The 21,184-nt window shown below is 32.2% G+C and overlaps 3 protein-coding genes across 4 annotated transcripts; 1 reads left to right on the top strand and 2 right to left on the bottom strand.

Moving 5' to 3' along the window:
- Window positions 1–3,403: 3,403 nt before the first annotated feature.
- On the bottom strand, window positions 3,404–4,778 carry LOC141696092 (protein FAR1-RELATED SEQUENCE 5-like). Its single transcript, XM_074500280.1, has 2 exons — window positions 3,910–4,778; window positions 3,404–3,794 (listed from the first exon to the last, which is right to left on the bottom strand). Exons 1-2 carry the CDS (start codon window positions 4,776–4,778, stop codon window positions 3,404–3,406), a joined length of 1,260 nt encoding a protein of 419 aa, XP_074356381.1.
- Window positions 4,779–7,572: 2,794 nt separating this feature from the next.
- On the top strand, window positions 7,573–13,266 carry LOC141695139 (ABC transporter G family member 28). Its single transcript, XM_074499394.1, has 14 exons — window positions 7,573–7,887; window positions 7,969–8,045; window positions 8,182–8,457; window positions 8,583–8,646; window positions 8,736–8,882; window positions 9,015–9,049; window positions 9,508–9,581; window positions 9,822–10,636; window positions 10,780–11,076; window positions 11,223–11,711; window positions 11,793–11,941; window positions 12,112–12,401; window positions 12,482–12,618; window positions 12,724–13,266. The coding sequence occupies exons 1-14, from the start codon at window positions 7,655–7,657 to the stop codon at window positions 12,878–12,880; spliced, it is 3,240 nt and encodes a 1,079-aa protein (XP_074355495.1). The 5' UTR covers window positions 7,573–7,654; the 3' UTR covers window positions 12,881–13,266.
- A 60-nt stretch (window positions 13,267–13,326) lies between these two features.
- On the bottom strand, window positions 13,327–19,993 carry LOC141695140 (ATPase GET3B-like). Of its 2 annotated transcripts, none has more exons than XM_074499396.1 (11): window positions 19,826–19,993; window positions 17,945–18,168; window positions 17,781–17,843; window positions 17,574–17,684; window positions 16,820–16,894; window positions 16,610–16,678; window positions 16,471–16,536; window positions 15,226–15,300; window positions 15,046–15,144; window positions 14,054–14,188; window positions 13,327–13,829 (listed from the first exon to the last, which is right to left on the bottom strand). In XM_074499396.1, exons 2-11 carry the CDS (start codon window positions 18,107–18,109, stop codon window positions 13,692–13,694), a joined length of 996 nt encoding a protein of 331 aa, XP_074355497.1. In that variant the 5' UTR covers window positions 18,110–18,168; window positions 19,826–19,993; the 3' UTR covers window positions 13,327–13,691. The 2 variants fall into 2 exon arrangements, with proteins under 2 accessions (XP_074355497.1, XP_074355496.1); XM_074499395.1 differs by having other exon boundaries at window positions 13,330–13,829; window positions 17,945–18,156.
- Window positions 19,994–21,184: the final 1,191 nt, after the last annotated feature.

The raw sequence follows: 21,184 nt of genomic DNA, 5'->3' as shown, positions 1-21,184 counted from the left end.
GGTTAGGATTAATTAGGACATTTTAATTCAAATAAACTAGTTGAGAAATTAGTTTAGGTTTAATTTTGAGTTGTGAATTTCATTCGAATAATTAGGTTAATTATATACATATTAATTCAAATTATTAGATTAAATTTAGTATTAATGATAGATGATTTGGGATAATTATGGGTGATTAGGCATGCTTTTAGTATTTAAATATATGAGTTAGGCATACTTGTTTATTTGGGCTAATTAGGATGACTAAATATGATTAGAATAATTAATTTGAATTTAAAGTAATAATTTGAAATAAGCATTAGGTCATTTTAATTTTTTAATTTGAAATAAATTAGTTAAGAAATGAATTTAGGTTTAATTTTGAGTTGTGAATTTCATTCGAATAATTATGTTAATAATTAAAATTAATGATAAATGGTTTGGAATAGTTATGAATAATTATTAGGTTAATTTGAATAAATAATTTCAATTAAGGATATTTCTTAGTATTTAAATATATATTTGTTCAAATACTTGTTTAATTGGGGCTAATGAAAATGACTTTATATGATTAGAATAATTAATTTGAATTTGAAATAAAGATATATTTAAAGATATCCTTGTTTACACTTATTTAATTGCAAATTACTTGTTTAATTGTTAATTAATTGTTCATAATCTATCCTTATTTAATTACTTGTTTATTTGCAGTTATTTGTTTAGTTTCTTGTTATTCTGCCCTTATTTGTGCATTATAATATCAAACTGAAATAATTCTTGTTTTGAAAATTGCAGATAAAATGAATATGGAATGCGGGCCTATGGATCGATCATTGCTGACTTTAATTAAAAATTAGAGGAGACACTGAAATTATCAAAAAACAGTGTCGCTAATTTTTTCTCACCATTTCTGAGTTTTTTCCTTTTTTGATTTTTTTCCTTTAATAATATGTATTAATTCGAATTAAAAATAAAGAAAAAATAAAAAAATGGACTTTTCTTAAAAATTAATCAAAAATTAGAGGAGACACTGAAATTATCAAAAAATAGTGTCACTAATTTGTTTTCACTATTTCTGACTTTTTTCCTTTTTTTGATTTTTTTTTCCTTTAATAATATGTATTAATTCGAATTAAAAATAAATAAAAAATAAAAAAATGGACTTTTCTTAAAAAATAATCAAAAATTAGAAGAGACACTGAAATTATAAAAAAATAGTGTCACTAATTGTTCTTCACCATTTCTGACTTTATTCCTTTTTTTGATTTTTTTTCCTTTAATAATATGTATTAATTCGAATTAAAAATAAAGAAACAATAAAAAAATGGACTTTTCTTAAAAATTAATCAAAAATTAGAGGAGACACTGAAATTTTCAAAAAACAGTGTCACTAATTTTTTTTCACCATTTCTGACTTTTTTCCTTTTTTTTGATTTTTTTTCCTTTAATAATATGTATTAATTTGAATTAAAAATAAAGAAAAAATAAAAAAAATAGACTTTTCTTAAAAATTAATCAAAAATTAGAGGAGACACTGAAATTATCAAAAAAAATAGTGTCACTAATTTGTTTTCACCATTTCTGACTTTTTTCCTTTTTTTGATTTTTTTTCCTTTAATAATATGTATTAATTCGAATTAAAAATAAAGAAAAAATAAAAAAATAGACTTTTCTTAAAAAAAATCAAAAATTAGAGGAGACACTGAAATTATCAAAAAATAGTGTCACTAATTTTTTTCACCATTTCTGACTTCTTTCCTTTTCTTTTTATTTTTTTTCCTTTAATAATATGTATTAATTCAAATTAAAAATAAAGAAAAAATAAAAATAATGGACATTTCTTAAAAATTAATCAAAAATTAGAGGAGACACTGAAATTATCAAAAAATAGTGTCACTAATTGTTTTTCACCATTTCTGACTTTTTTCCTTTTTTTTTTATTTTTTTTCCTTTAATAATATGTAATAATTCGAATTAAAAATAAAGAAAATATAAAAAAATGGACTTTTCTTAAAAATTAATCAAAAATTAGAGGAGACACTGAAATTATCAAAAAACAGTGTCACTAATTTGTTTTCACCATTTCTGAATTTTTTCCATTTTTTGATTTTTTTCCCTTTAATAATATGTATTAATTCGAATTAAAAATAAAGAAAAAATTAAAAAAAAATGGACTTTTCTTAAAGATTAATCAAAAATTAGAGGAGACACTGAAATTATCAAAAAATAGTGTCACTAATTTTTTTCACCATTTCTGACTTTTTTCCATTTAATATTGAATTTTTTAAAAAATTTAAAATTGAGTTAATTCCTCAAAAATTCGAAGCTAAGCAAAAACAGGGGAAACGGGGGACCTTCCGCAATGAATCATTGCGGAAGCAAAACATTTCCGCGATGAATCATTGCGGAAGTGGGCTCTGCTGCTCCCCTGTTTTTTTCAATTTCGAATTTTTTAAAATTTGTACTTATAAAAATGTAAATAATAGCTCAAATACATACCAAATAATATTTAAAAGCCAAATTCAAATATTACATTCCAAATTCAAATATTACATTCCAAATTTAAATTTCTACATTCAAATAAATTGTGAATTAAATCATTTAAAATTTCTATTTGGGTTTTTTAGACAACGCCTCCTATCATGTCCGGCCACACCACAAAAGCCGCAATAACGGATTTTTTCAGTTGACGTCTCAATACCACTTTTAGACCTTCCCGAATTCTTCTTTGTTGTTGACGTCTCAATGCCACTTTTATACCTTGCTGAATCCTTCTTTCTTCCCTTTGTTTGTGACATTGGAGGATTAAATATTGGATCATGTTCATCGTAAGCTTTGAACTCCTCCTCCATTCTTGAATTATTTTCTTCTTCACGAAACTTTTCAATCACGTAATATTTTCTTTTCTCAATCAAATCCATCACATAATTGTATCGTGGTTTTGAACAACTTCCAAGAGCACCCAAACCTTGAAAAGATTTACACAAAGCACTATACCTTGCCGTTGTTGAATCACCAACATCAACAAAACGGGAGGATTATAAGGCGAAAAACCATCAATTTTATTTGCGCTCGCCGTCCATCTTGATTTGATAAAATTGTTGGTATCATAATTTTTTGTTTCTTGTCAAGATAGCGTAGGATATGTTTGCAAAACATCCCGGAATGTTCAAATTTTTTACATTCACAATCAATATTTCCTTCCAAAGAAACCATTATCCGATACCTTCTTCTAAGATTCTCCGGCACATTATACTTCTCAACTAAATATAACTTCCACATGTAATTGGAACCATCTTTGCAACTATTTACCACATAAGATGTGCTCTTTCTAAGCTCATTTTGAAATTGCCTAAGCATTTCTTTTGTGTAAATAGAAGAAGCATGATTTTCCAATGCGGAATTAAATATCAATCTCCTTTCCTTATACTCGGTCCTCGTAGTCGGCTTTAACCTCATTAAGAATTTGTGTTTCCAAAGCCTTTTGTGAATTCTCAATGAATTCTTTCAACCCGGTTGAAGCTTTCACATACTCGTCAATAAATGAATTCATGGACTCGCTTCTTGAGGTGGTGGTCATATCGGCGGAGAAATGTTGTTTTGTGTAAGCACGAATCCATTTATCTTGTATGGCACACATATCGTTTAGCCAAACATGATCCTGGAGTCCATACTTATCAACCAAAACCTCACACTTACCAACAAATTTCGTGGGTGACAGCGACTTGTACAGACAATCATTAAAATCCCCTTTAAATTCTGGATATTGTGTGTACAAATCCGACAATTTTTCAGAAAATTTATTACTTATGTGCCTACGAACATAATATGTGCTTGGTATCCGGAAAAATCTCGGCAATAGCATTTCCCAATGCTATATCTTGATCCGTAATAATAGTGAGGGGAGGTTTGTTTCCGACGGCTTCCAACCATGTCTTCAAAACCCATTTATATGAAATCTCCGTCTCATCCCGCATGAGTGCAAACCCGAACAAGATATTTTGGTAATGGTGATTGACCCAGGTTATTGGTATAAACGGCATACAATACCTATTGGTCCTATATGTGGATTCAAATGAAACAACATCTTCAAAATTCGTGTATGCGTTCAATGATCGATGATTAACCCAAACCAAACCTCTAACTTTATTTTCTTCATCCAAATCAACTCGATAGAAAAAGTTTCCAAAACTTTTTTCTTTCAATTGTCGTAGCAATGCCATCCCACTCCCCGCATCACCGGAATCGAACACCCGTCGTCGAATATCACGAATTACGTTACGAACATCTTGATTAGAAAATCCAAGTTTTTCCACACCACCCCATGTTTCACCAAGAAATCTCATCGCTTTAGCGGTTTTAATGCCTGATTTATCAAATAACTCAAGCAATGCTCGGGTAACCAGATCTATATTTTTGGACATTTGCATGAATTGTACTTTATCTGAGGTTACCATATCATGATCATGCTCTAATTTAACCAAAGTTACTTCCCATTTATCATTTTTAACTCTACGAGTGATACACATTCGAGCACTATAATTTGTTCTCGGAATTACATCTCTAATCCTTCTTTTTTCCTTTCTTTCATCATCAACATCCAATGTCGTACTAGAACCTAGTCTTCCACCCTTACGATAAATATACAAACGAGAGGAGATACCATTACCCAGTGAATATCTATGATTACTCCTAATAATAATCTCAAATCCAACACTTCTACCATAATCTCTATAAAAAATTTCGGCTTCATCCAAAGTGTTAAAAAATATACCAACGCAAGGCACAACACTATTCATATTTGATTTTGAAAAACCGTAACCTTTTTTGTCAAAACTCATATCATCATCTCCATCATCATCATCAACATCATCATTACTTTTTTTTCATTTTCTCTTCTCTACAAAAATTCATCATCATTCATTTTTCTTTTTCCCTTACAATCTCCCTCTTCTTTTTTATGATATTTCTCTTTTTCCATATACTCAATATCATCATCATCCATATTCTTTTTTTCCATATACTCAATATCATCATCATCCATATCCAATTTTTTCTTACATTTATAATTATCAACATCTATCAATTCATTAGCATCATCTACAATAAGCTTACGATAAACCGGATTTTTCCCAACGGGTGTAAAATAATCAAAATCATCATGCTCACTAGATGAACTTGAATAATTAAATAAATGAGATACCATTAAAAGTATTAAAGAAAAACTAACCTCTTTTTGGCTCCAAATTGAAAAATGATAGAGAAAAATGGTGAAATTGGGTTTACAAAGCAAAAAATGACAAATTTAATGCACACTTCCGCAACGAATTATTGCGGAAGGTGTATTTAATGCTTCAGCCAACCCACGCGCTAAAACGCGCAGAAATTGTCAAAACATTAATTCCTTCCGCAATGATTCATTGCGGAAGCCAAAGCTTACGCTATGGTTCATTGCGGAAGCAATTTTGATAATTGTTTATTTTTTGATTTTTTTTTGTGAAGAAAATAATTAGTAAAAAAAATTTAAAATTCATAATAACATTCATATTACTTGTCAATATTACATAAATTTTTTATATCAAAAAATTAATTTTTTTTTGTAATTATTATTGTATATTTTGCCTTTTGATGAAAAAAATACATTAAATATTTAAAAAAATGTCTAAACATATAATACTTAATTTTAATTTATTTTTTATAATATATAGGTATGTGAAAAAATAAATAAATATTATTTTGTTGAGAAAATATATTAAGCACTTGATAAGTATAAATGGAGTACAATGTCTATAAGTAAGTTATATCATTTTATTTGAAATTTCTAATATTGAATGTTTAATGTTATCTTCAACACTTAAATCTTCATTATTAAATTTGATGATAAATAAATTTGAATTTATAGTCTTATGTTTGATTTTTATTTTTTTTTAAATAAAGTACTTAATAAAATTTAAGAAAGAAATTTATATTGAATTAAATATTGAATAATTTTTTTTTTAAAAAAAAGAACCTACTTCCCTTACTTACCATCATATTAGTTCGAGGGACGTATACCCGGGTACCACTTCCCTTACTTACCATCATATTAGTTCGAGGGACGTATACCCAGTACCCGGGTATACATCCCTCGAACTAATATGATGGTAAGTAAGGGAAGTGGTTATTTTTTTTATTTTAAATTTTATTCAATGTTTAATTCAATATAAATCTCTTTCTTAAATTTTATTAAGTACTTTATTTTTAAAAAATAACTTAATTGTTTTAAATTATAAATATTATATTTGTTTTAAATTATAAATATATTTAAATTAGAAACACATTTAAAGCACTTATTATTTAAATAAATAATTAAAAAAAAAAAACCCTTGTGCATTGTATCAATGCGGCTTCCGCAATGCATCATAGCGGATGTCTTCCGCATTGTTTCATTGCGGAAGCTTCCGCAATGTATCATAGCGGATGTCTTCCGTATTGTTTCATTGCAGAAGCGTTTTTTCTGTCCGGAATGTATCATAGCGGATGTCTTCCTGCATTGTTTAATTGCGAAAGCCTTTTTCTGTTGGCTCCCAACCACGTGGAGTCAACCGTGGCTGTGGAATTTTGCCCAAGATTTTGATCCAGATTAAAAGGGGACGAGAGGAGATGAAAGGATAGGGGTTAAGGTTTATAGAGTTCATATTTATGTTTGTATAAATATATTATATGTATCTACTATTAAATGAGTTAAATGACCCTGTCGATTTGGTCCTTTCTTTAATCAACTCGGCCCACTGTTAAACAGACAACTCGACCATAGGTTAAACATACATATTTTTTATACCAGAGTGGCGAAAATGTAGGGTTTTAAAATTCAGGAATTTATAGATTACACCGATGCAAACACTAAGGCCGAAAATGTCATTAAACCTAAATAAAATGTTACTTCTACATTTTTAAAATTAAATTACAATGTACACATTTTACGTATTAAAAGAATTAGCTTAAAACCAATGCGATGCAAGGTTTCCTTTAATATTTATATATTTATATTTATATTATATATATTTTTTATTAAAAATTTGATGTAAATAATCAAATATTATTTATTAATCATATGAATATTATTTTAATTTATAACCTCAAGATTATATAAAATAGTATATGATTGAAACTTGAACTATTAACTTTATTTTTTTAATTATAAATAATAACATAAATACTTGTTGGTGTGATTCGACCATTAAATATATAAATGTGTGTTGTTGGAGAGATTCGAACTTGAAAGTTGGGGAATGTATTATTTATTTATTGAATAATATTTATTGTTGGTGTGATTCGAAACTTGGAAACTCATTTGAATCTCTATAAATAATAGTATAAATATTTGTTGTCGGGGATTCGAACATATGAGCAGCTTGAGTATTGTATTATTTAAATATTTAGATTTAACGGTTATTTAAATATTTAGATTTAAATATTATTTAAAAATCAGTGGTCTCCCAGTTCCCCCTATTTCATCTCCCCGCCATTTCTTTGTCCCGATAAAAAACACACATGCACCCTTCTCCTCTTTCAATACTCACAAACTATCTCCATCTCTCAATCAATTCTCACCCAATATCATTACCCAATACTACTACATTTTGCCATGCAAACTTTTACATATCAATCACTATGACCTGAAAATATTAAAACCATGAAAACAATTTACATTTTTTTGACATTTACGATCGCTACGGTGATCGTAACACTCGTTTCCCCGGTACGTTCAGCTAATTCTGCTTATGCCTCTATGGCGTCTTCCGATGAGGATTCGTCATCTGCAGCCGAGGATGTGGTTGCACAAGCAGCCTTTAAACGCTTCAGTAATTTCACGTCGTTGTTCGGTCCCGAGGCTGCCAAGAGATTAAAATTCTGTATCAAGGACGTGTACGTGTGGTTTGCTTTTTTTTATCTGTTTTTGTTTCTTGATTGATATAATGTAAATCTTTTTGTTTGAGTGATTTTCAGGGATGCTGAATGGAAACTCGCGTTTGATTTCTCTAAGAATACGCAGTTTTTGAGTGCATGCATGAAACAGACCAAAGGTACATTTACAAATTAGATTTACCATTTATTCAAGCATAATTGGTTTAATGAATTAATATTCAAATGTAGGATCGAATAATTTTTTTCAAGCATATGTTTCAGGATTATTTTATGGTAATTTCTTGTGATATATAGGGGATCTTCAACAGCGCTTATGCACGGCAGCTGAGCTAGAGTTCTATGCCCACAGTGTATTTGGCAGTGGTGGCTCTGCAGATAACTATGTGAAACCTAACAAAAATTGTAATCTAACTTCATGGTTGCCTGGATGTGAGCCTGGATGGGCTTGTAGTGCTGGTAAAGGCAAAGAAGTCGACATGAAAAATAAAAAAGAAATGCCTTCTCGAACTCTTGACTGCCTACCTTGTTGTGAAGGCTTTTTTTGCCCACACGGGCTTACCTGCATGATGCGTGAGTATATATTTTGAAAGACATCATAACTTACAAATGCAGTGACCATAATGTATACTGTGTATGTTTGAAAGAAATCTCACTGTTCTAATATATTTGTTTTGTTGAATTTATTGTATCTGTAGCTTGCCCTCTAGGTGCTTATTGTCCCGTTGCAGAACTCAACAAAACTACTGGTGTATGCGATCCGTAAGTTGAAATTCATCCTTCAACTTATTTCTTTTAAATCTCATTAAATGTGATTTTTCTTACACAAGTGCACAAAACAAAATCTCCAGCTATACCTATCAACCACCTTCTGGCGATGAAGGCCATAAGTGTGGAGCAGCAGACATGTGGGGAGATGTTATGTCTACCAAAGAGATATTCTGTTCAGCAGGATATTATTGTCAAACTCCTACAAAGAAAACTACTTGCACCAAGGGGTACTCATTCTAATCTCTAACTTAATTTTTCTCTTCTTGAAAGTGATATAGCTCATTTTTTTGTTATCCATTTTTTAATCACGCAATATGATCTGCTTAACAGTTTAATGACGTGTGTTTATTACAACGCAGGCATTATTGCAGGACTGGATCTACAAAACAATCAAGTATGTCTCTTCTTTTGTCCATGAAAATGTTTAGTTCTTGTTCATCTTTTGATCAGAAATGTGTTTCACAGAAAAGGTGAATTTAGGAAAATGATAATTAGCCCACCTGATAATACATATGAACCGAGCTAGCATGTCATTCTGCTACGTCTCCTTTTGCTTCTGGAAATATGTTTTGTATGCAACAGAGGTCATGCATGAAATTTACTCTATCCTTGATTACATTTAGAATTTGTACTAAAAAAATTACTGAAGATCAAATTTTATGAGCCTAAAAAATACAGACTCGGGTCCTTGACTGTCTACAATCATACCTGATTATGCACTTCTGTGCCTCGCGGAGGTCAAGCATGTAAATTTTGCCAAAGCTCCTTAACTTTATCATCTTCTCCTCAGCTATTGAGTATTTGTACTCAAATTAAGGTTGAAGAAAGAATTGACTACGGATGAATTTTCAGGTTGTTTCAAGCTGGCCACCTGTGATGCACAAACCGAGAATCAGAATATTACAGCTTATGGCATCTTGGTTTCTGTAAGTTTATTGTTCAAAGAAAGTTCAGTTTTCACTTCAGATTGTCCATTTCTGTGATCTACAGATTATATCATATTTCTCTTTTTGCTAATTTAGAGTATATATCCTTTGTAACCCAGAAGTATTTTACCATACACGTAGATTTAGATTGTGAGAATGCACGTGTGTGTGAGTGTGACCATACCTCAGTTTAAGTTTTAGGTGGATAGCTTTAACTAACCCTGTTATCGATCGATATAGGTTGGTTTGACACTCTTACTTCTGATCATCTACAACTTTTCTGATCAAGTTCTCCATCTTAGAGAAAAGAATAAAGCAAAGTCCAGAGAAGCTGCTGAAAGGAGTGCAAGGGAAACAGCTCAGGTGCGAGAAAAATGGAAATCTGCAAAAGATGTTGCCAAAAAAGGACTCCAGAGTTCGTTATCAAGGACATTTTCTCGGCAAAAATCTAACAAGACAACGTCCCTACCACCCGTACCTAAAGGCAAGAAAAAAGACAACCTGCCAGCAATGGGGCATGATTCTGATGATAATTCAGATCATGAAGGCTTTAACGTGGAAATTGGAGATAAAAATCATAAGAAGCCAAAGGGTAAGCAATTGCATACCCGCAGCCAGATTTTCAAGTATGCATATGGTCAAATAGAGAAGGAAAAAGCATTACAGGAGCAGAATGAAAACTTAAGCTTGTCCGGGGTGATTTCATTGGCTACTGATATTGAGATCAGGAATAGACCTCCTATTGAAGTTTCTTTTAATGACTTAACACTAACTCTGAAAGGGAAAAACAAGCATTTGATGAGATGCGTTACAGGAAAACTTTTGCCAGGCAGAGTCTCTGCTGTCATGGGTCCATCCGGGGCAGGGAAAACTACGTTTCTTTCGGCTTTGGCTGGAAAAGCAACTGGTTGCACAATGACTGGTTCAATTCAAATCAATGGGAAAGTAGAAACAATGAACTCCTACAAAAGGATTATTGGATTTGTTCCCCAAGACGACATAGTGCACGGAAACTTGACAGTGGAGGAAAATCTTTGGTTTAGTGCAAGATGCAGGTATGTAACCCAACGCTATTCGTGCAAACTCGTGCTTCGTGTTACTTTTTCGGGTGTATCCTAATTTTTATTTTTGTAACATGTTTAACTAATTTTATGCACGCGGTAATCTAAAACTGTAGTTTACTCTTGTGCATTTGTAGATTACCTGCTAGTTTGGCAAAGGCAGAAAAGGTTTTAGTTGTTGAAAGAGTTATTGTATCTTTGGGGCTATCAAACGTGAGGGGTTCCATTGTCGGGACAGTGGAGAAGCGAGGAATCTCTGGGGGCCAGAGAAAACGAGTAAACGTTGGGCTGGAAATGGTTATGGAACCTTCTCTGTTGATCTTAGATGAGCCTACTTCTGGCTTGGATAGTTCGTCTTCTAGTCTACTACTGAAAGCACTTCGCCGTGAAGCTGCTGAAGGAGTAAATGTATCCATGGTTGTACACCAACCGAGGTAATTACTGCATCAAAATTCTCCAAAAGCATTGCACTTGATAGGATTCTGTTGACACACGAGTTCATGTCATGTATTCTTCAAACAATGAATAATGTTCTGGTACTTATTTTTTGCAAAGCTAATTGCTATTTCCTGTGCTTCAGCTACACCTTGTACAAGATGTTTGACGATTTGATACTTTTAGCAAAAGGAGGTCTTACTGCATATCATGGGCCAGTGAAGAAGGTAGAGGAGTACTTTGCTGGGCTTGGGATCGTTCTCCCTGAGCGTGTTAATCCTCCGGATTACTTCATAGACATTCTGGAAGGAATAGTTAAACCAGAGTCAGAAACAGGAGTTGACTACAAAGAACTTCCTATGAGATGGATGCTTCATAATGGATATCCTGTACCACCAGACATGCTAGGTTCTACTGGACTGGCATCACCATCTATAGACGAATCTTCTGCTCATGGATCAAGTCCTGCTGCACACTCAGAAGGAAAATCATTTCTCGGGGAAATGTGGCAGGATATAAAGACTAATCTTGAGATCAGGAATGACCATATAAGACATAATTTTTTAAAATCATCTGACAAGTCCAACCGCAGAACTCCTGGTGTATATCGGCAGTACAGATATTTTCTGGGAAGGTAATGTCTTCTATTTAAAAAAAATCTACAATTCTGCATTACATTTTGTATCCAATTTTACGATGGCAACTATATTTTCAGAGTTGGCAAACAGCAATTACGAGATGCCAGATTACAAGCAGTTGATTATCTTCTTCTATTGATTGCTGGAATATGTTTAGGAACACTTGCCAAAGTGAGTGATGAAACCCTGGGGTCAACTGGATATACTTATACTGTCATAGCAGTTTGTAAGTTCAAACCTTGCCTCTCTTCTCTAGCATCATAATTATTTCAACCTATGCCATTATGATATAACTATTTAATTCTCTACTTGGCCAAAAACTTGTTATTAGTATATACAGGAAATTGTAGAATTAGCTGAAAACTTCTCTGATATCTGTAGTATGTTTCTTATCAGCTCTCCTGGGTATGATTGCTGCATTGAGATCATTTTCTCTGGATAAATTGCACTACTGGAGAGAAAGTGCCTCTGGCATGAGCAGCTTGGCTTATTTCCTTGCAAAAGATACAGTTGACCATTTTGCTACAATTGTAAAGCCTGGTGTTTATCTCAGCATGTTCTACTTCTTCAACAACCCGAGATCGACTATATACGATAATTATTTCGTTTTAGTTTGTCTGGTGTATTGTGTGACCGGCATTGCTTATGCACTTGCCATTTACTTTGAAGCTGGTTCAGCTCAACTGGTACCAACTGAACTGCTGTTTTGCTTCTCTTTTATTCATCTTAACTGCTTCAGGTAATGACTGTGTACATTTCTACACAGTGGTCCGTGTTACTTCCCGTTGTCTTAACTCTAATCGCAATTCAAGAGGACGAAGACAATGGATTTTTCAACAAGGTGAAGAAATTTTGCTACCCTCAGTGGGCAATAGAGGCATTCATTATCGCGAATGCATCAAGGTCAGATCAAGATCCCTCTATACTCGTTCATATTTCTAGATGCAAAAATAGTAAAATGCTTCTTGTTTTCTTTTCGATAAACTTTGTTCTCCTTTAATTGTTCAGATATTCTGGTGTGTGGCTAATTACAAGATGTGGGGCACTGTACAACTCAAACTATGAACTCGATCATTGGACTCCTTGCTTAATTAAGCTGGTCTGTACTGGCGTAGTTAGTCGAATTGTAGCTTATTTTTGTCTGGTAACTTTTCAGAAAAAATAAATCCAGTACATCTTGTCTGGCTTCAATTTTGTACAAACATAACAAATATGCAATACCTTGGACATACTGGCGTACATCCCTCTTGAATTTCAACTTTGCTCGAGCTAGCTGTCTAGTTTCCAGCTTCAACATTATCGTGCAGATATCACGCCTATCTGCAGAATGCGTCAAAGGTGTTAGATTTTGAAGAAATTCATTGTCGAATAACCTGGTAGTTATACCAAATGGTATGTTTGTTATTAGATGCGAGTTGTAATGTTTGCAGGGGACTAACTGAGAACTGTAAATAGCTCAGACAGTAAGCTAGAGGTTATGGTGTATAAAGGATAACTATTTTAGCAGTCATACATGAGAATAATAAAAGTTTCTCAATATTTGATCATTTACCATTGTCCTCCTTGTCAGCTGTTCTGGTCTGTTTAGGTAAAGCATATGCCACAAGTTACAAATGTAGCTAGACATAAATGTCTTCCTCTATTGCAGTAACTTAACAATACCAAATTATAACTAGCACGCATCAAGGAAGCTCGTCAAATTACAGAAGAACTGTTCCTACTGAAAAAAAAACGGGAAACTGTGTTGCCTCATAGTACATGAAAACCATTACAGCTGGAAGCTAACATTCCATTTTCTGCCCCTATATTCGTTCTTGCCAAACCTCTAAATTCTAAATGTTAAAACCCGCAGTTTTATCTTTTGTTTTTGCTTCCCAGATCTGAAACAGCAATAAGCTACTAAATATTAGTTTCATATTCTCTAAAACAGTTTAATATTCTATTGTGTAAATCAGCATTCAGCACTAATTGTGTCCTCATTTCCAGATCATGTCCCCGAAGAATTTAAGAGCTGGAACACCCCTTATCTCTACATCAGTTAGCTCTGCCTTCAATACCATTAAACTTGCTAATTCTGGATCACTTCTGATCATTTCAAGCGCACGCATCTGGTCCTGCAATATTAAGTGATCCCGATTGTTACATAAGAGAAATGGAAAGATAATACAAGTTCCCTGTATGCTGTAACAAACCTAACTGATAGTACATATTCTGCTACTACTTAGATAGGATTCTACAACATACTACAGAATGAAAAAAAAGAAAAGAAAAGAAAAGAAAAAGACAAAATACCAATTCATCCAATTTGAAATTTTAGCAGAAGAGTTTCAGTTATTACCTTCCTTCTCGTTGCACAAAATTTGCAGTCTGTTGCAGATGGAGGTAAGATCTGATTAACTATAAGCCTTTGAACTGGAACTTTTTCCTTTTTCAAAGAGAAATGCAACCGTGAAGATTCACTGATTGCCATAACCTTTGTACACACAGAATTATGTTATAGAGTTAGATATGACAATGAAAGCATTAGAATCATTTAAATATGAGCAAATACACAATTTTAATAACGAGTTAATTTATTTTTACATGGACTTAAATTTCTGTATTTCTGATCAAACATAGACTTTCAGAATGCTTGTGAAGGGGTTGGCACATTATAGTTACAATTCCATGGCAGGGAATTTTCACTTTTAGTAGCGATGAAAGAATTACGGTCTTAGATGCATTACGCTGAGGATGTGAATTATCTTTCTATATATTAGTCCTGCTCATACTTTTCCTTGAAATGAAGGAAATTTTTGGGGGACATGATTCCACACCATGAAAATATGGGTCCTCCACAAGAAAGATTCTTGAGATTACCCTATGATAACACAAAAGAGACCGATAGAGGGTGAAAAATTGGACTATCGCAATACTTCATAGGACTTATAAGAGAGAGTATACAAATAAATGTATACGGGACTCAATAACAAAGACCAAAAGCTTTTATCAGCTGTATCAAATTCACAAGTAAAAACTTATCAAACTGCATATATCTGCACCTTCTTCCTGTTTTTATTAGCAAGGGATCTCAAGAAAATTACAATGCTTCAATAAGGGTGTAGAAAAATGATTATAAAAACCATCAACATGTAGCGTAAAGAGAAATGATGCTTGCAACATAGCATGGAAACAGAAATCAATAGAAACTAAAAAAGAAAAGCACCAAGCCAAAGCCTGAAGGGCGCTCATAAGAAACAATGATTTGATTGAGTTGCTTAAAAATCCTAAATATACATTATAAATTATTTTTCCATAATTGAAAGGGGAAAAAAGAAGTTAGAGCATTACAGTTGGTATTGTCACTATAACAAATTCTGTGGTTTTTCTGTCACGGAAAAGCTCTCTAACTTTTACCATCCTTTCCCTTAGTTGCTCCAACTGGTCACTTCTATAAAAGAAAACGTGCAACTCTTTAGTATTGACATGCTTCGAGTAAATTGTTATAATTCACAAAAGTCTGATGCTTACAGCATCCCGCTGTGGCTCTGATTTCCCCAAAACAGATTTAATAGCTGAAGTTGCTGAATTTATCTTCTTCTTCAGCTGAATATGGTTAACCAGTGGCACTTGAGAAGTCAGTGAGACAGTACTTTAAATAGAAGTCTAGTACATAAATTACATATAGTAAATTAGATAGAATAATGGAATTAAAAAATTGCACAGACCTATATCCGCTAGAGTTATCAGTATCATCTGAGTAGAACAGATAATAAAGCTTTTTATGGCTTGATTATGAAAAAAAATAACAAACAAGGAAAACAGCATTAAATTTTCAATTATCAGTTCTGGACTGAGAACATGATCACTTTAACATAACTTTTCCACCACACTCATGCAGACCAACGTACTAATTGAATGACTAAAATACAGTAATACATGTAATTTTACAGGTACGCCATATAATTCAATCTTGTACACGTTGAAGCTCTTTGTTTCTAGTTTATACTAACCTTGCACAGTACTAATTGCACGAGACCTATATTGTGACTATCAATCGCTTTAGAGTTGGAAACATTTTTTTTTTGAGGTGAAGTAGATGTTCTGAAAGCTCAAACAGGGAGGTCTTTAATCTATAAGAGGGCATCAATCTATAAGCAGTAAAACTAAGATTCGTAAGATGAATCAAAGATTTCAGTGTAAAATAACTTGCCCAAAATTATTAAACACTATAGAATAGCTTAAATAAAGATTGAAACATCAACGAGAAGGGAAAAGAATCATTCCCAGAATATATTGAGAGAACATAAATCATCAAAATTCTCCACAAGGAAGAGTTGAAAGGGAGAAAACCTAGATATGAAAGTTAAGATGCTCAAAAGTGGGGAACTGCCCATGCTTCCCAGAAGAAATATTTGGGAGAAAATAGAACTAAAAAAACTTAAAGCAACATGGGAGGGTTTGAAGAGAAGAAAACTTGGGTCAGAAAGTTAAATATGATCAAACAGGAGAAATTTGAAAGGAGAGAAACAAAAAAACCTTAAAGATGATTTTCCAATAATTCTTTAGCGTATGCGAATCATATGATCATATTTTGGTTAACTTGATGGTTTCAATTAGCTTAAATTGAAACCAATAAGGTCCGATGTGTGCCAAAATAATCTATGAAGATTTTAGTGTACACATGTAAGAACTACAAGGTCTAAAGTATATGTCAGGCATTACATAACTCTTAATATGAATTCAATCGATTTAAAGACAAAATCAGGTACACACCTTCATCATCTTCCCTAAGGATGCATCCAGAAAGTCAGGCAAGGACAAAAGACGCAAAGTATGCCCCTATTAAAACATTTGACAATTAGGAAAGTGACTGATGGTCAAGAAACAATTAGGTTTCATAATATGTACTGACCGTGGGAGCTGTATCAAAAACAATCCGCGTGAATTTGCTATATTCTTGTGAATCCGCAAATTGCATAACCTACAAATCAGCACTAAAATTACTTCTGATTATAAAATGAAAATTGATAATTTTCAGGTTTTTGGTTAGGAATCATTAATCCTTGATGAAATCCATAATGACCAACTGATAAGTTTATAGAAGCCAATCAAATTTGCATGCCTTGAATATTGCAAGAGCCTCATCAAGACCTGGCGGAGGTGTATCCAAAAGCTCTCCTAGTTTCAGGTCCCCCAACTACATGGAAAATTCAAAAAAGAGAAGTAATCTTGTAAATTTGAAACATGTGAAAATCTAACATTCTTAAACTAGATAAATTATAAGCATAGAAATATAATATTTGGGGGGAGGAGGATAAAAGTGAAGCTAAAGATCCGACATAGGAAAAGATGAGTTCAATTTCTTAGGTGACTGGTGGAAGGTTAATCTGCGCAGAATTATTAGAAAAACATTGCTTTATACTTTACGAATGACTTGAGTATCACTTAGATCTGGTTTGGCTTACCTTTATAAAAGTTAATTGTTACAAATTATATTCATAACTTATAAGCAGAAGCAATTTCCAACTTATTACTTATTATCAGTTTGGATAAAAAAATTATTATTACATTATATAACTTACAAGATGGTAAATGCTATCTTAGAAATAGCCATGTATGTCTTTAGAATGATTTCTGAGACCTTGACCAACTTAAACAGATTCACTAAATATACAGAAGGTTATGGGGTGATCGAGCATCCAGCAGTCATCTGCTCCTAGTGCACATAAACACTAGAAGTCTGAAGACCAGGTATTTATAAAACTTGGCATCTAAATATATATACCTGCAGTTATTATTTCCATATGATAGAAATGTGTATTATCAGGAAGAGAAATAAAGGAAAAGGTAACAAGTAATTTATTACATGCTCTCACCTGCTCACCAAGCATTCCAAGCCCCATGCTATCCATTAAATTTTTCATGCCAGTGTCACCATGATTCTTACTTGCGCTCCGGAATTCTTCTCTTGAGAGTTCGGGATTAATCTTTAAAAAAAATGATTCGAGATTTTATATTACCTCATTTACTTTACCTAGCAAGCTCAGATTAGGAAAAAAAAATTGTCAGCAATCTGTATATACCTCTAATGCATAAAGTGGAGAATCTAATCCTTGAACTGGAACAAGCTTCCCTCCAGCCAAATCCTAACAAGCTAGATATTTCAGTCAACACTTTCCTAAAAGATAAAGGGATTTTTGTTATCTAATAGTAAAAGGTAGCTCAATTCAGAAGCAAATCTTACTACCTGACCAAAAGAATCACTCAGGGAGTGAGCAGGATCAGTAGAAACCACAATAGTGGGATGGCCATGGCTCGCAAACTTTACTGCAAGGGATGCAGCACAACTTGTTTTACCTACCCCACCCTTTCCTCCCAGCATGTAATACTTTCTTTGAATACCATCAACCATTGCATTAAACTGTGAACCAGCTTCTGACGGACTAGTATATGATCTCACTACAAGAAAAGCTGGGCATCACGGATACAGTATATAGGTTTAATTAGCTGTACTATAGAAAATCTTCTGACACATCAGACAATGTGGGGCAAAGATCTAGTCAGCTCACTTTGATCCTACTCTTCCGAGGTGGATTTTTAAAGCCCAAGTCAGGCTCTGGAAGCTACTTACTTGACTTAAAGCCATACACACAGTGATCGACTATTCTTAGTTGTGTCGTTCACTACCATTTATGTTTAAATAATGCTGCCACTATTGCATCATGTACAATTTTATAATCTTAGTTGAGTTTTGTGTGAATCTCATCCCCAAAAGTAACCCCAATTTTCTGAAAGTGACTAAAAATAACAGAGTAAGAAATCATTTGCCAATTGCCATAGCATGAAACTTTTTAATTTTTATTTTTAAAAAACAAGGCTCTTACTCTGGCACTCGCAAACACATGCCTGTACTATGGCCAGAAACCTTAACATCTCAACAACGACCGAAGAGGGTATCCGCAGAGCTACATTGCTAAAGACCATACTATAAATTCAGCACTAAAAAAGTACTAGCTAGATTCTATAAGCATAAAGTTAAAATTAGCATTTCTCATACCAATTTTTCAGCACAGAAGATTTGAAATAAAAGTATAGAACATAGCATTGAAGAAGAAAATGCAAGAAAAAACCAATATATTACATCAGACATATTCACTCATATAGCCATCATTGACTTAAATACTGACACTACAGTAGAACCTCGGATAAATTAATATCCATAAATGGATAACCTCGATTAATTAATATTTTTTCCCGTCCAAACATATACTTAACGTAGATATTGCATTTTAAATAATCTGCGCAAGTGAATAAAATTCTTCTGTCTGAGTTTTTAAATGTGAATGTATATAGCCCATTAATTAAAAGCCATATTTTTCTAGCTAAAACGGTTTTGGTAAACCCAAGCAACAACAGCCTGTCTAAAACAGTACAAAGAACTCACCCCACACACAGTATTACATTGAAATTTATACTGGCATTATTTCATAATGTATCATTTACTATTCCTAGTTAGATTTTGTGTGAATCCCATTTCCAAGAGTAGCCCCAATTTTTTAAACGTAACTGAAAATACCCGAGCATGAAATCAATTGCCAATTGACATTGCATAAAACGTTCAATCTTTTTTTTTAAATACAACAAGGGTTCAACAGGACGCTAACTCTAATACTCGCACACACATGTCTCTCCTAAGGCCAGAAACCTTAATATCTTGATAACGAGCGAAGAGGGTATCCGCAAAACTACAATGCTAGAGACTATACTACAAGTTCACAGCTATCCAAGTACTAGCTAGATCCTATAAGCTTATAGTTACACTAAGCATTGCCCATATGAATTCAATAGCACATAATATTAGCAAAACAAAAAAAATGCAAAAAGAAAACCCATTTTATAACATCAGAGACACGAAGATAATCACTCAAATCACTAGCATTAACTTAAATAAATACAAATAAATGTATAATTTCGATAAATTAATATATTTTTTTCGGTGTCAGATATAATAACATAAACATTGTAACCCCAAATGTTAAAACCCAGAAAACCCTCATTTTTTTAGCTTAAACCTCAAAGCAGTTCAAAGAAAAAAGACATACAAACACATAAATATTATATATATTACCTTGAAACTGATGGCAGTGAGTATAAGATGGAGAAGAGAGGAGAGATGAAGGTTTTAGAGCAGCTAAAAAGAGAAGAATACGAAGTTTTTGATTTATGTAAGTGACGAAACAAAGCGCGAGCAGCCATTTTTATTTTCTTGAAATTGCAGCACAGCAGGGGGGTTTTATTGTAGTGACGACACAAAACATTGAATTAAAGGACCAGGGTTTAACCATAAGTATTTTTTATTTTTTATTTATACTAGCTTTACAACCCGTCTTTATTATATTTTTATATTATTTAAATTTATAATAAATTTCTTTTTAAATCACTACATTATTAATCTATTTATAAATAATAATATAAATATTTGTTGTTGTGAAACCTGAATCTTGGGTAGTGTATAAATAATAATATAAATATTTGATATTAGGTGAGGTTCGAACCTGAGAGTTTATAGTAGTGTATAAATAATAATATAAATATTTGTTATTGGCGGGGTTCGAACCTGTGAGTTTAAGTAGTGTATACTATTTTAGTATTTTAATCTAACGATCCTGGTCACTTAAATTAAGAGATCTTAATTTAAGAGATCTGACGGTCATAAACGAGGATAACCAAACCAACTAAAAAAAGACATAACAACAAAAAAAAAAGGCATACCAAATTATAACTAATTCCGGTTATTATAATATAGTATAGATTATTTATAATTTTAATAAACTTGATATATAATAAGATACTGAAATTAATTAAATTATAATTTTAATGTTATTATGAAAACTTTAATTTTAATGTGCATAATTTGTAATATTAAATATCATCGATCAATGAGTCAATATCTTTATTATATACTAGCTGATAACCGTGACAAGCACAGGTGAAAAATGATTAGTCATATTATTTGGTTTTAATACTTAACTATTAGCAATTAATCTTTTTTAATTATAATATATATTTATTTGAAATCGAAGCCGAAATTATGATTAAATCTAATAAGTGAAATTAAAGCTTTCATAATTACATAGTTACGGGGAATTAAAACTGCGAGTTTGAAATGAAATTAATTATTAGATTATATAGTGATAACCAAACATTGATATTTTAATATTATTTCATCATTATTTAATTATAATGTTGCTATGCGAAATTAACCTGAAATTACAATAGAACTAAATATATAAATCTTGTGTAACTATGTAGTTACGTGGCATCGATTTTAATTTTGAATTGAAATTAATTAATTAGATTATGCAATAATAACTATTATCTGGTATTTTGGTATTTTATAGAAAAATGACAAAAATACCTCATTTTTTAAATTTTGTGACAAGAATATCATTTTTTAAAATGTTTGACCAAAAATACCTAACTAATA

The sequence above is a fragment of the Apium graveolens genome, chromosome 11, assembly GCF_009905375.1.
Source record: "Apium graveolens cultivar Ventura chromosome 11, ASM990537v1, whole genome shotgun sequence".
Taxonomy (NCBI): Eukaryota; Viridiplantae; Streptophyta; class Magnoliopsida; order Apiales; family Apiaceae; genus Apium; species Apium graveolens.
This window is presented reverse-complemented; position numbering and strand designations above follow the sequence as displayed.

Bases quoted from the DNA above. Each gene is read 5' to 3' on its own strand.
- LOC141696092 (XM_074500280.1), bottom strand. From the start codon at position 4,778: ATGAATAGTGTTGTGCCTTGCGTTGGTATATTTTTTAACACTTTGGAT. The intron at 3,795-3,909 runs GTTGGAAGCCGT...TTATGTTCGTAG, and splicing joins AAATGGGTTTTGAAGACATG to GCACATAAGTAATAAATTTT.
- LOC141695139 (XM_074499394.1), top strand. From the start codon at position 7,655: ATGAAAACAATTTACATTTTTTTGACATTTACGATCGCTACGGTGATC. The intron at 8,046-8,181 runs GTACATTTACAA...TGTGATATATAG, and splicing joins ATGCATGAAACAGACCAAAG to GGGATCTTCAACAGCGCTTA. The intron at 11,077-11,222 runs GTAATTACTGCA...CCTGTGCTTCAG, and splicing joins ATGGTTGTACACCAACCGAG to CTACACCTTGTACAAGATGT.
- LOC141695140 (XM_074499396.1), bottom strand. From the start codon at position 18,109: ATGGTTGATGGTATTCAAAGAAAGTATTACATGCTGGGAGGAAAGGGT. The intron at 17,844-17,944 runs GTAGTAAGATTT...CTAGCTTGTTAG, and splicing joins TGAGTGATTCTTTTGGTCAG to GATTTGGCTGGAGGGAAGCT. The intron at 17,685-17,780 runs GTATATACAGAT...TTTTTTTTAAAG, and splicing joins CTCCACTTTATGCATTAGAG to ATTAATCCCGAACTCTCAAG.